This window comes from Pyxicephalus adspersus, chromosome 8, assembly GCF_032062135.1.
Source record: "Pyxicephalus adspersus chromosome 8, UCB_Pads_2.0, whole genome shotgun sequence".
NCBI lineage: Eukaryota > Metazoa > Chordata > Amphibia > Anura > Pyxicephalidae > Pyxicephalus > Pyxicephalus adspersus.
In genome coordinates, this window is record NC_092865.1 from 6,192,687 (window position 1) to 6,207,314 (window position 14,628).

The 14,628-nt window shown below is 38.9% G+C and overlaps 1 protein-coding gene across 5 annotated transcripts in view; it reads right to left on the minus strand.

Annotated features, from left to right (window-relative positions):
* Positions 1 to 14,628, minus strand: part of KANK4 (KN motif and ankyrin repeat domains 4) — a gene marked incomplete at its 3' end in the record, with an annotated part of 85,673 nt that overhangs the window by 39,872 nt on the left and 31,173 nt on the right. For 3 of the 5 annotated variants that reach the window (XM_072419389.1, XM_072419387.1, XM_072419390.1), the window contains 1 exon segment: positions 1,308 to 1,386. In XM_072419389.1, the coding sequence (XP_072275490.1) occupies positions 1,308 to 1,323 (16 nt within the window). 5 annotated transcript variants of the gene reach the window in all.

The following is a 14,628-nucleotide window of genomic DNA, read 5'->3' on the forward strand; positions in this document are numbered from 1 at the left end:
TAGGTTTCAATATGAGCAAGGGCAAGGTAAGCATTTGGAAACGAAGGCTAAAATTCACACATTTGACCCTAAACTGCCCTCTACCTTGGCTGGTTACATGAAGCCAAAGGATTTTAATATGATTATATGATCATTATGCCGCCACCCCCTTAGGGATTAGAAGCATGGTATCCATTTTTCATAGCCTATTGGAGATTTGCAAAAAAATGGTGCTGATGGACTATTGTGTTCATTCACTATTGTGATGAAGAAAACCCCTGAATGTGATATGAATGGGCTAAAGGGATCATAGCAAAAAAAACATTAAAATGGTGCATAACTCACTTAGCATTTTTTACCAGTTTCAGCAGCTTTACAGTCATCATTCGTTCTCAGTACCAAGAGCAATGCATCAACACTACCATCATCCAGAACTACTTCAATTCTTGGTATAGCATTCACTACACATGCATACATGTATTTAAAAAAAAAACACTTATAGCAGGCCCAATAGAGTTCATTGAAGTTCAGAAGCAATATAGAGAAGGTTTAGTGAATATATTTCTTCAAGTTTATATTGTGTTGCTCTGTGTGGATGATTAGCAGCTATTTATAAACCACAAAAGACCAGACATAAGAAATTCTGCAAACCATGTCACGTATCTCTAAAAATATTCCACTGCGAACTCATCATAAAGATCAGTATGTAAATGAGCAGAACCAAGAGTGAAGAATTTATTGTAAACACTAAAGCTAAATTAAGAACTCAGAATCTGTATGCTTATGGGTGTGTTTTTATACTAAGCACCAAGATAGTATTCCTGGTATGTGATGAATGCAACATTGAAAAATAACTGTTTACTTTATGGCAATGAAATGAAGTTTTGGTTTATATATTTAAAATTCATTTACAAAAAGCACTACGTGGATGCCACAGTACAAAAATATTTTGTCATCCAAGACAACCAGCCGTGATACGTCAGCATCTGCCCAACACTAAGGTATTTCTTTTAGGTGATATAGACTTTAATCCATGAAAAGTATGAAAGCCATCACCATGGTCTATTTGGGTTTTCCCGCTGGAATAGTTTAGGTAAGAGAATTGTATGAATCTGGACAGGGTCCTCTCCTCCTTCTGTGTCACTGTCTGTGTCTCTCCCTTGCAACCCCTATTTAAGGTACAGTGCTACGTAATATGTCAGCGCTATTTAAAAATTGTGTAATAATAAGAATCATATTCTGTATATTTAGATGATTGCCTGGAGTTCAGTTTAACTTTTTATGTGTACATAGTTTTGATCATTTTTTCTGTAAAAAAATGTTCATACCATTAGTAGTCTCCATATTTCAAGCTGAATTTCCAGAAGTATATTTACCAATCTTCATCCACAGAATGTTTTATCAAACCTAGAAGAAATAAAAAAAAAATATGTAAATAAATACCCATTCTGAAACAATTTCTTTTTTCTACTTTTCTATTTGTTACTACAGACAACCCTGGCACTTTCTATCAGGTCTGGTGTTAGCCACAACCAGGAAGACATAACATTGTGGTTGAACTATTAATATAGGAGTATAGGCTGTTCAGTTAGCAATAGGATATTACACTTAGCTTGGTAAATGGGATGATTATTTGCTGATTTCAGCCATCCAATCGTGTGCAAGGAAAATCCTGTTTTTTTCACATGCACCTGATTTTGTATACTTTGCAAAGTGAGTCTTCACTTGATTTACTTACCATAGGGATTTACCCTTGCAAGGTGATGACTCACCTTGCTAAATGCAACCCTGCAAGGTAATCAGCCCTATTGTGTTCATTTCTAATGTGCGCTAGAGCAATGACAGCTGAACTCTAAATGGATGCTGAAGGCAACAACATTTCTTCCCTCCACATTTTTAGACATTCTTACATTTGTTCCTGGAGAATCGATTGGCTTTGTTCTTGCTGACTGAGCCTGCATGACGCTTGTTTGTATGCAACCGTTATATTTTAGGAGCCAAGACTTCTAACACAATGAAGCATAAACACAGCCAATAGATACCAATTTGTCCTTAAAGCTTCCAGCTTCAAATCTTTTCCAACCAGATAAAAAAGCGCAATAAAATGCTCAACAGGTGCTCATTTGTATGTAGAAAATAAATAAAGCTGAGTAGGTAGAACAGCCTGTTCCAGTCGCAGTGCATTCGTTTTTGACATCCTGTCCGGGTTTATACAGCTTTCATTGAGTAGCTAAGCAGCCCCCACATGTCACACTGACTTCGGTGGGAAATGTGTCACCTCTGATGTATGCTGCAGAATAAATTAACAAAGTGAAGGAAATACATGTATAGAGGGCCAGCAAATACTTTACAATGCTTTACAAGTCGCTGAGGTTTGTTTGAGAGGAGCACGGTGTGCAAGATCAAAACCTGAATGACACAACCAAACAAACACTCTTAGACCCGCTAGCTGTATTGGGACCAGGATAGCACCAGTAAAAAATGAATGGTGGCTCAGTGGTTAGCACTCTGACCTTTGCAGCGCTTGGTCCCAATCTCGACTGGGACACTATCTGCATGGAGTTTGCAGGTTCTCCCCATGTTTGTGTGTGTTTCCTCCAGGTATTCCGGTTGGCCCTGATCAGCACCAGTCCTCACCAGACACCAGTCCCCCAATCTAACAACGCAATCTTCACCTTTAGCAAGCTCAGCCTCGGGAGAAAGGTTGCGTCTCCAGCACTCGGTTGCCCCCATGACTTAATGCGAAAAGGATGGTGTCTGGAGATAAACTGGCAGTAGATCTGGGGCCCACAGTCAAGCAGTACAAGAACTATCAGACAATCCAGAGTACAAAGCCAAAGTCATACACAGGTGATCACTTCACCAAACAGAGGGAGTAGGCAAAGGCAGAGGTCGGTCCAGGCTGAGTACAAACAAGTCGGAACAGGCAATGATCAGAAACAGAAAATCACAAGAGAATCTCTCCAGCACAGATAACCCCAGCTAAATGCTACAACAGGCACTGAAATCTGAGAGCACAGAGGCTATACGGACCCAGCAGTCCATGGCAGCATGGGATTGCTCAGGAACCATTCTGCTAATCAGCTGCAGCACAGCTCCAAATCCCCTTCAGCTGTGCAGTTTCAGTGCAGGGGATGCAGGGAGGAAAAAAACAGCTAAAGGGAAACAAGTTGCAGAGCACTAAATCCTAGAACTCCTCTGCTGCTGCATGTGCCGCCGGAGGGAATAGGCCGAGCGCACCGTACTGCATTGGGACAATACCCGGTATTGTCGACCCGAGGAGTGTCTCCTAACAGGGATAGGGAATGTCTCTTCTGCAATAGGAATTCTTACCTGCCTGTTTGCAATGCTCCCCGTCAAAGTATAGCTGAAATGCACATGCGCAGCTTTGCGTCAGATTCACAGATACCTGGCACATTCCCTAGCAGCTGTTGGGACTGAATAAACTCTGCATGCATGTGCAGGAATTACATCATCCCAGCAATGCCAATCAAGATGGTCAAGGATAAAAGAAAAAGAAGAAAAGAAGAATAGGACAGCAGTGCCCTGTGGCAGAACGATGACAAGTGAGAGCAATAAGGATATTGCAATCAGCCAGGTAAGGTTATTTTGTTTCAGAAAGAACAAGAACGTCCCATCTGCAGAAAAGGACTTGAGGATCACAACTTTTTTAATTGTACTTCTACTTTAATCAATATAAAGACTGGATGCAATATTTTGTTTATGAACAAACAAATGTAGAACAAAGGTGGGTGATTTATTCAAGAAAAACATTTATTAATATCTAATAACATGAAAAACAAACACTTTATAAAACACTGTTATCAGTTTCAGAAAACTGCAGACCTAATGATGATGTCCCATTTGTCCCTCCCTACCTTCTAGATCAGAGGTCGGCAAGCTCTGGCATTTTGGCCAGATAAGGCCTAGCCAGTAGTCTATTCTGACCTAACGCCCCCTAGTTTTTTCAATAGTCGATCCGGCCTTATTCCAGGAGGGGCAGAGGTTGGCAACCCGTGGCCCTGGGGCCACATGCGGCTCTTGAGCCTCCTTGTTGTGGCTCCCTTCGCTGCGGTAAGGGGACACTCCCTCTCCTCCATATGCATTGTGGGGGAGAGAGATTTCCCTTCAGGGGCGTTCCTGGTGGGGGGAGGAGCCATCAGCCCGGGACTTGAGAGACAGTCCCTCGCTGATAGGAGTCCCAGGTGCTTACACGGGGGACACGGGAACAGATTCAAAATCAGTAACAGAGAGCCAGGAAAATAAACGTAAAAGAAAGTTTAAAAGTAAGTTATATCAAGTAATGATGCATAATTTATCAGATGATAAATATATGATTAGTAACTAATCATATATTTATGAATATTTGCTAATTATATATTAATCATCTGATACATTTTTATTACTACACAGTACCTATGTAGCGCCATCATATTATGCAGTGCTGTACAAAGTGGATAGTCATGTCACTAACTGTCCCTCAAAGAGATTCACAATCTAATGTCCCTACCATAGTCATATGTCATTAATGTAGTCTAAGGTCAGTTTTTTTTGGGAAGCCAATGCAGATAGTGTCCTGGCTGAGATTCAAAACTGGGACCCAGCACTGCAAAGGCCAGAGTGCTAACCCTTGAGTCATTGATCTTGGGATAATGAATCATGATAAACATACATTTAAAAAATAAGTATATTATCATATGAATTTGATTAATTTGATCATGATCACAGTGAATTTTTTAAAAGAAACATTTTCTTTTAAACAAAATGAGTATTTTCTTGTCATTAAGTATATTATTGCACAAAGCACCTATAAAGTCCCATTTCAAGAAAAAAATGCTTTTGAATCTGTTCTAATATTGGTTAATAATTTATTTTTTTATTTATATATTTTTTTATTTATTATATATTTTTTAACTCCTCATCATTAGAACCTGATATTGAATCTGTTTCTAAGAATATTCAACACCATGTTTCCCATTGATCATACTGTATTTTTAAATAAAAAACCTTTCCTTGGACACCTTGTTTCTTCTGGCCTACTGTGCCTTCTTGAACTCCTGAAATGGCCTAGTAGTCCAAAAAGTTTGCTGACCCATGTTCTACATGCATAACTGTTCCTGCGGGTGGAACCTTTTCATCCTTCCCACTAAGTCTCCACTAGGGTCAGGAAAAAAATGGGCTCCCACAATGCAATATTTGCAAGTTTCACTCCTCTGTTCTTGCATGAGTTTTGTGGGTTTTTAGCATGAAACAGCCAATAATTTATACCTCCAAAAACTTGCTGTAATTATTTTTTAACAAAGGAAACTTTTCTTTTTGTGGCATTATTTGTATCTATTCTTAGCATTTTTTATTTTTTATTTTTTTGCAAAATCCCAACATTCTATGTCATTAATAAACAAGTTGCAAAACATAGTGACACATTTGGTAAATACTACAAAACAAAAAGCCCTTTTGCAGACTTTTTTACATAGGCCCCTACAACAACGCCAGGAATAATCACTGAGCCTTTGATACAAATGCACACAAAAGAGCAACAACACAACCTCAATGAACCATGAAACATTTACATAAGAACTACCTTATTTTCCTTGGAAGCTTGACACTGTATAAATAATATTGTGTATTTTAGATTTCAGCTGCACCTGTGTTGGAAAGCTATGTTTGATATCAGAGTCTAAGTTTCTGTAATACAGCTGAAAGGAGTAAAATGAATATTGATTAACTGTAGATACATAGGGGCTGATTTATTTAGGTTCTCCAAGGCTGGAGAGGATACACTTTCATCAGTAAAGCTGGGTATTCCAGCAAACCTGGAATAGATCTGATCCAAGATTCAAAACATTTGCATAGCAAATAGCAAATGACTTTGAAGAAATCCATTCCAGGTTTGCTGGATCGGCCAGCTTCACAGATGAAAGTGTATCCTCTCCAGCCATGGAGAGCTTTAATAAATCAGGTTCATTGTGTCAGTTTGCAATATAAAAACACAGAACATCAAATATTGGATATTCAGAGTTACCGCTACCTGCTGACAGATAAATAGATCATTAAAAATTAGCATAGCTTACATAATGAGCACACATAAAAGAGATTTAACAAGACGCAGCTGAAATGAGATGCAGTTTCTTGCCCCATGCGCTAACGAATACATAATCCATTCCAAAATGAGGAAAAGTGCTCATTAACACTATCGCAAAGCTCCCTATGCTCGAGGCTGTCTGCCTTCGCCTGCAATGCAGTCAGTTCAGGAGCAAGAAGGGAAGAAAATCTCCAGTGGGAGATATAGAAATCACATTATAGGGAAAATGAAATTGCCCTCTGATATTGAGATTCTCCTACCTGAATGGCTGGGAAAGATGATTTTTTTTCTTTTTGCCGTCACCATCACAGATACAGATGATACCATGGCAAGTCAATGTGTGTGTGGAGGGGACTGTGTACAAGAGCCTGTTATGTGTGTTCTCCCAATTAACAGGCTCTGTCAGGTGACCAGTGACCTTCAGAGCTAAACAAATAAAAGATTTTCTTTTTTGGAGAAAGTAATATACAGAGCTAATAGACACAGCTCACAAGCCCTGTGTGTATCTAGTACAGACACAAAACCCTGCTATTATTCTTTTTTTTAAAAACTGCAAGCTTTTATTTGACAAAAATACATTTTAATGAGGTACCTATGAATTATCTAGCTGCATTTGCATGTAAAGCATTAATTTTTCTCCAAACCTATATACCTTAATGAGTCCCATGATTCAATGGTAACTTTGTTCTGATATCGCATGAGCTATGCAGGTAATTAGCATGGAGTGGGTAGGTGCAGAGGCCCTTATTTATTAAAGCTCCCCAAGGCCGGAGAGGATACACTTTCACCAGTGAAGCCGGGTGATCCAGCAAAAGCTGGAATGGACTTTGGAAGTCATTAGATATTTGTTAGCAAATGTTTTCAGTCCTGGACCAGATCTATTTCAGGTTTACTGGATTACCCAGCTTTAATGATGAAAGTTTATCCTCTTCAGCCTTTGAGAGCTTTATTAAATCAGGGCCAGAGGATAGAGAAGAAATAGACTGAAGGCAAACAGGTCCAAGTAGCCTATGGGAGCACGGCCAGGATACCATGTTTGCAATAGCATGGGATTTTCAAAAGCAATTCAAAGTGAAGTTTTGCTATGTTATGGAGAAAAGCTAGAACTGTCGAATGTGGTAACTTTGACACAATCCACAGAACAAAATAAACAGTAACTTTTGCTGAACTTAATCCTAAATAAACCTTTGCAACCAGGCAAATTCTTTATTGCTGGACAAGCAATATCCCTTTTGCAATCAAATAAACATACTTGTCTGATCACAAGCTTTTAATTGCAATCACTTGTTCCATCACAGGAGCTGTCATCTTCCTCCTTCTACTCTTTGTTGTTGTTGTTTCTTCTTTGTTTCGATCTTTGACCATCTTGATTAAGATTGCTGGGATGATGTAACTCGCTACAGGGTAAGCTGGAATCCATCATGTATCCTGGCTTTCTACGCTAAGAAGTGTTTTGACAGATATGGACGGTGATCATGCTTACAGCCTCATGACTGTATATCTGTAACTAGGATCTAAGGCTCTGCTGCCCAAATTGTTAATATCAGTATTGTGTTGCTTACTGTTGTCCTTGCTGGAGGCCCTGGCATGAGAAAGAAAAGTCCTTCCTCTACCAAGATGGCTGCCACACAGGCAAATACAGTGCAGAACAAGGCCTGATAAGTCAGAAGTGGGGAAAACTGAGCAAGCCACTGGTGATTATTCTTTTGTCCTGTGGCTTTTAGAGTTGAATTTCTCAGTCACATGGAACTTTAGTTAAATTGTTAGTTGGGAATGTATCTATTAAAATGTATTTATTAAACAATGTATCTCGCTTAGCCAAGACGAGAGCCAAGACGAGAAGTTGTGAGGTCAGATACTGATGTTGAATGAGAAGACCTGGCTTGCAACTGCAGTTGCAGTTTATCCCAAAAGTGTTCAGTTGGGTTGAGATCAGTGCTGTGTGCAGGTCACATATGTTACTCTACACCAAACTCATAAATCCATGCCTTTATGGAACTACACAGGGGTAGAGTCATACTGGTTGGCAAACCACTGGAGAGCCCGGCTGCTGCATTGTGTGTGAGGGGCGCAGTCCAACTCTCCTACATGCCAGCACAGGCTATTTTAACTTTGCTAAAGCACCTGGCAGTAAAAAAGAAGCATATTTATCATGTACATGCAGCCTGACTAAATTACAGCAATAAATCACAAAGGTTCATTTGGGTTTTACCCTAAAATTCCAATCTGCATACATCAAATTCCCTCTCTGGACTTGGCACTGTAAAGTCGTGTAACAACCACAAACAGCAGGAACAAATGATACAAAAAAGAGATCAGAGATATAAATATTTTTATATTATTTTAAATATTCTCTTTAAAACACTTTTGTTCTGTTGTTGCTTAAAAAAATCCCAAAAAATAAAGATGGGAAAAGTTTTACAATTGTGTATGGAAAAAAAACTTGGCTTGTTTAATAATTAACTGCAGACACAGAGAATTCTACACAGTGTATTTATAATAGTACATTGTACAGACACAGAAAAAATCACCAGAGACAGCATGCCTGGCTTGAAGTAACCCCCCAAACATTAGTATGCTGAGAATATTATTCATGTTCGCAGCTAATGCCTTCAAAGTAATGCAGTGCAGATTTGGAGCTGCAGCCTGGCTGGAAGCTGTATTTTATCTTCAAAAGAAATTGGTATAAAATCTAAAATGGAAATATGGACTAAAAAAACCTTAACATACTTCAAATCATCTTTAACATGCTTTCACATTTGGGAGTTTTTAAACGGACCATTGTTAGCATGGTCTATGACCTAGAAACAGTGTAAATTTTGTAAGTCTTCCTGTTCCAATTTTATGAACTGTAGCTAAGATTTAGAGTGTAAATGTAAACTTTTTATGTTTGGATAATGCTTGAAAGTCTTAAAAGTGGAGCTTAAGTTTTTAAAATTTGCAATCAATTCTGCTTCTGTCAAAAATCGCTGAGTTGCACATGCCCATTGACCATCCCAGATTCTGCTGCAGCTACCGGGACAACATGATCTCCAGCACGCCTACGCGGAAGTTACATTACCCCTGCCCTGTCCAAGATGGGCAGAGGTTAAACAAGAAATTGAAGAAGGAAGAAGGAGGCAGCACCCATTATAGAAAGGGGGCCGGTGAGTGAATTTCATTCAGGCAGAAAATGATTTTGAAACAAAGGTCTAGTTCCACTTTAAAACGTATGTTGGAGGTCCCAGTATTAAAGGCCAGGGCCTCTAACTCACATTTGAGCCCCAAACAGGATGTCGACTCTCTTCTATAAGGAATAATTAGAGGAGAACATTCAATATCAATGTAAAATAACCATAGTACAGGCATACCATAGTAAAAGTAAAACAACCACAAACACATATTTGCCAAGTTTAAAAATAAAGTTTTTTTTTTTTAAATCCCCAGCAGTAGATTTAGTGTCAGTCAAACTATTAACACACCAGACTCCTGCAGCCAAAGGCAGGTCCCTGCACTGCGGTAAGGGTCCAGGGATTCCTAAGTGAGGTCATTTAATATTTTTCCAATGTGCTCCCACATACCTTTTCAATAGCACCTAGGAGCACTAAATTGACGAATAGAACTGATAGAAAGTAAAAGTAGGATTCTACTGGACAGGTTTCAGAGGAAATATGCCACATGGTGGAATTAAAAGGCACTTCCACAAAAATTAGACTTAGGACAAAAACATAATGATAATAAATAAAATAGGGGTCAGTGAAATAAAGAATGGAAGCATAGCCTGATAGCAAAAGTTACTTTAAATTAAATTAAAGTAAACCTGGCATAAACCTAGTTTAACTATTATAAAGAAAATACACACGTGCAATAATTGTCGTTGGAAACGAAGATTAAGGACCGATCATTCGACAACGCCAACGACAACGATAAACAAGGAATGTTCCGATCGTATCTAGTGTGTGTACATTATTGGTGGATTATATTTGAACGATCGTATTTGAACTGCCACAGAAAATGTGGCAGGCTCAATCCAATCCAATTGGAAGCAGGAGCTAATGCTATTGGCTAATATAGAGCCAACAGCATTGAAAGTGGGGCATATTCAAAATTGATTTTAAGTGAAGAATTCCATCTTCAGCTATCTCTGATTTTTTTGGATTTCTACTGAAGGTGACCTCCACATTTCACTATTTTTAACTAAAACTAGGTTTTAACTAAATTGCTCAGAATTTTTTACTTTAAGCCCTGCAGCTAAGTAGAAACCCATGTGCACAGAGCATCAGGAACACAATCTGGCCATTCCATTTTATTTTGAGATATTAAAGGTCAATAAATTTTGATTTGCTAGTGCTGCCACGGTAACAGGAAAACAACCGAAAATAAGGAAAATGTGGACAATCCTGACCACAGAGGAAACTTTGCCTCCACCCCTAGCAAATCCTGCTGAAGGAAGCTAGATACTAAGATGAAATAAAAATAATGGAGCATTACAATTGATTTGTATTGATCCAGTCCTAAAATATCAATGCATACATATAAGGAAAATCGTCTTGCTTGCAAACTTCTGTAACACCCGCAGGTTTAGTTCCTGCCTGGCACTGTATAGTAAAAGAAGGAGCAGCAGACTGATGAGATCATTTGCCTGTTACTCTGTTCTCCTCCTATCAAAGTATGTATCATAAGACTGACCAAAATGTTTTCTTAGGTAAAATAACAGCATTTTACTCTTATTTTACAAGATACAAAGTAGAGTGCAATAATAAAAGGTAACTAATCAGAATTCATCTTTTAATGATTGGATTTTTGTGAACAGATTCTTTATTCATTGCTTTATTGATTTGTCCTTGCTGGCAGTTTGCAGTAACCTGGTCGCCATTTAGCTTAGTGAGTGTTTTTTTTTATTTCTACAAACCTTTGTCTCTCCGCAAGCGTTACACACGCTTCAGATGTCCTTACAGAAATGTCTGAGGTCCGTTATTTTCCCCTGATCAGTACCGGGTCCTTTCCTCATTATGTTTGCACCTAGGTCCACATAAACATAACCTTACCAGTAACATAAACGCATATTTCATGACCCTGTCTGATTTTGACAAGTTCATTGTTTGTTCAGCTTGGAGCTCTTAGTAATGTCTGGCTGTGATCATTTGTTTTCATTCAGAACTTTGCAATCCTTCACCAGTATTTATCTGCACTCATTAGCGCTATGGCTCCTTACTCTGCACGCAACCTGAACTTTGTTGTTGCTCCCCCCTATTACCACCACCACCACCAGTAAATGTTGGATATAAGGCTTGCTTTGTATGTTAGGGTCTAATAGAAAGCAATACTAATTTTACTCCACATTCCCATGGTATTTGGAACTCTTCTTCCCGGTCCTAGATATGGGCAGATGCTCAATCATGCATGCAATGTCATGCAATGTCATCATGGACATTGCAAGGCCAATGGTTGCCACCAGTCCCTCTTAGTTTGTGATGGAAGAAAGGAAGGAGGCGACAGGACCAGATAAGAAGATTGGCTTTGGGTTAGAACCAGAACCAGCCCAAAAGAAACCTGCAAATAAACAATATACTTTGCATATTTAACCCCTCCTATTGTGTGATACCTCCCCCAATTTCTAGATTGTAAGCTCTTCGGGGAAGGGTCCTCTCCTCTTTCTGTGTCACTGTCTTTATCAATGTAATGTACAGCGCTGTGTAATATGTTGGCACTATATAAATCCTGTTTATTAATAATATGGAAGTGACTCAAACTTAATTTTTTTGCCCAGCGCAAACCTGTGCTTTAAAGCTTAAACCTGAAACTATGATTCCACAATGAAAAAATGGAAGCAGTCAGGATTTTTCTGCAAAAATACCTACCTTTGTGCTTGCAATCTTTTCTTTGAAGTACACTGAGATGTACGTGTGGGTAACCCAGTATTTAAGGCTGCCAGGAATGAATTTACTCCCACGTGCATCATTCAGCCTGGCCAATGAAAATGACCGGAGATCAGAAACAAAGAAGAAGACCTGATGAAGATGAAGGTGCCCGCAACAGAGTGAGGATTAGTTAGTACAATTAAAAAAATGTTTTATTGCATCACCAGGATGTATTGTGCTGATGTATTGTGGTTATCAGAATTTCTAGACAATATACTAGGAATACTTTTTTTTTGCAGGTTCACATCTGTAAAAATGAGAAATGGCCATTCTATGAAAAACAAAAATCAAAATCTTTTCACGTTTGCCTTTATTGTTATAAACTCTCGTCTTCAAAAAACAGTAATAGATTGTATTATTAGGGGGCCAAATTTTAAACAGTTTGATCTGACACACCCTAGGCATATAAATAATCCTTTTCAATGCACAAATGATGGAAAATTCCTCCAAAATATTCCTATAACTTTCTAAAACAGAGAATTCTCGCCTACCAGCCCTGGATAGTAATGGGCTAGTTGTTACTGAGCTAATGTCAGGGTAACTTTCTCTGACAAGTCTTGTCTTGACCATCTCACTCACATGGGGTGCCCATTTCAAACCCAAGACAGCATCATCAATTCACACTGAGTACTCAGGAAAGGAGGTGTCGAGCACGGAGTCAACTGCTGTCAAGCTACAGATCTTATACAAAACCTAAAGAAGAAAAGCCACACAGGTACAAATACCTGGATGAATTGGAAGTATAAATATATAATAATGGATTTGACATGTGACAAACCTGTTGCAAATATCAATGGAAATGTTTAAAGTTGTAGCATTATATGTCTTATCCTGCACCCGCCAATGTTAACACTAGGTGTTGGTGCTTCTCTATGCAATGAAGGTTGATTATTGATGGCAGATGGATCAGCAAGAGGCTGTGGTAATACCCCCATGTGATGCTGAGCCTCCATAATTGAAAAACCCAACATCCAGTTAAAAGGGGAAGGCCAGGGACAGTCAATTTGGGGAGGAAAAAGCTAGATAATGCTGGATGTCCACCAGCCAGGAAATGTGGCAGGCTCAATCCAACTTGCAGGAACTTCTAAAACATGAAAAGCTCACAGTGTGAAGGGAAATCAGAGTAAGAAATTTCAGAACAGATGAGGAGCCTGTACAACTGTGCAACACTGAAGGCTGAATCAGCTAAAAGAAGTATAGGTAGAGGCAGTCCAAAGACTAATTTTGCTCTTTTTTTTAGATTGTGATAGGGTATAGATGAGGTAAAGATGACCTAAACTCAATGTTTTTATTTTACATAAAACAGCAGCACCTCCCCTTTCTCTTTTGATTGACTCAACGATCAAGACTGAATGGGACCTCCTGGGATACTTACATCACACAACCTGGGAGGCTCTTGGCTGGTCCTTCTGCGCATGTCTGACATGTCTGACAAGGGTCATTTTCCTTCATTAAGGGGGAGGAGGTATCGATCTCAGGCATGCTCACTCTTTTTTATCGGGTGACATAGCAAGAAGAAGGAAGAAGAAGACCGATGATGGCAGTGAATAAGAACTCCAGGGCGGTGCCAGTCCGGATCAAGAAAAAGTCCTGCAAAGGATCTGCGGGATTAAAGGTAATTGTGATTTTTATTTTTTGGTTTAGTTTAACAAATCGGTAAGGTTTTTAGTTTATATTCTTTTGACCATTGACTACTAAACGTAGGAAGCAGTTTTCACCAGGACAGCAATAAAAAACTTGTCAAAAGTTCTAAATCTTCCTCGCTCTACTAAAAAATTGTAGACCTCAAGTGAGGGCAATTTCCCTAGAGGGGACACATACAGAAAAAAAACACAAACATACAGTCCCATGCTCTAACTTTGTGTTTCACAACCATGGTTTCTCCAGAGGTTGCTAGAAGTTCATTGAGCAATGAGAAGTTTGTGACTCTTAGGTCAGTTTGACTGACACCAGATAGAGGAATTCTTCCCACTGACCACCACACAACTATACTGTAAGCTGTGAATATAGTAGTTAGAGAAGGGGTTCCCTGAAGACCTTATTTCAAGTTATCTCAAGTTGAATGTTGTTTCAAGGGTTCCCCTATATTAAAAATGTCCAGAAACACTTTTCTAACCCTTTCACACTCAAAAATGTTTTAGCCTGGATTTTGACTTAAAATAAAATGAAACCAATTACACATGTACAGGACAACATGTAGTGGGCAGCTAATATTTTACCATTCATACAGACCAATTCTTCATCCTCAGGAGCTAATAAAAGCCCAGCCCTTCACAACATTGTATATATGCTTGCTTTGCCCATTTTCATTTCAGTCAAAGGACATCAAAGCTATGGTAAATATTGCAAAGGGTAGGGCTTATTGAGAATTATACAAAGCCCTTGAATGTTGGGGGTACCTTACATGAAGGGTCAAAAGGTACTATACAATACTGTAATATATATATATATATATATATATATATATATATGTATGTATATATACATATATATATTGTGACATGGCAAAAGGACTCATCTTGGAGGGAAGATATATTTCTCCTTGTTTCCTCTCCTGTGGGAGAGATTAACCAGCAACAGGTTTGCTGGGATTCCAGACCTTGGTTTTGCAGGTCACTCAGAAGTGTTCTGATCCAGGCCAGGGTTTGGTTTTGTCTGGCCATTAAT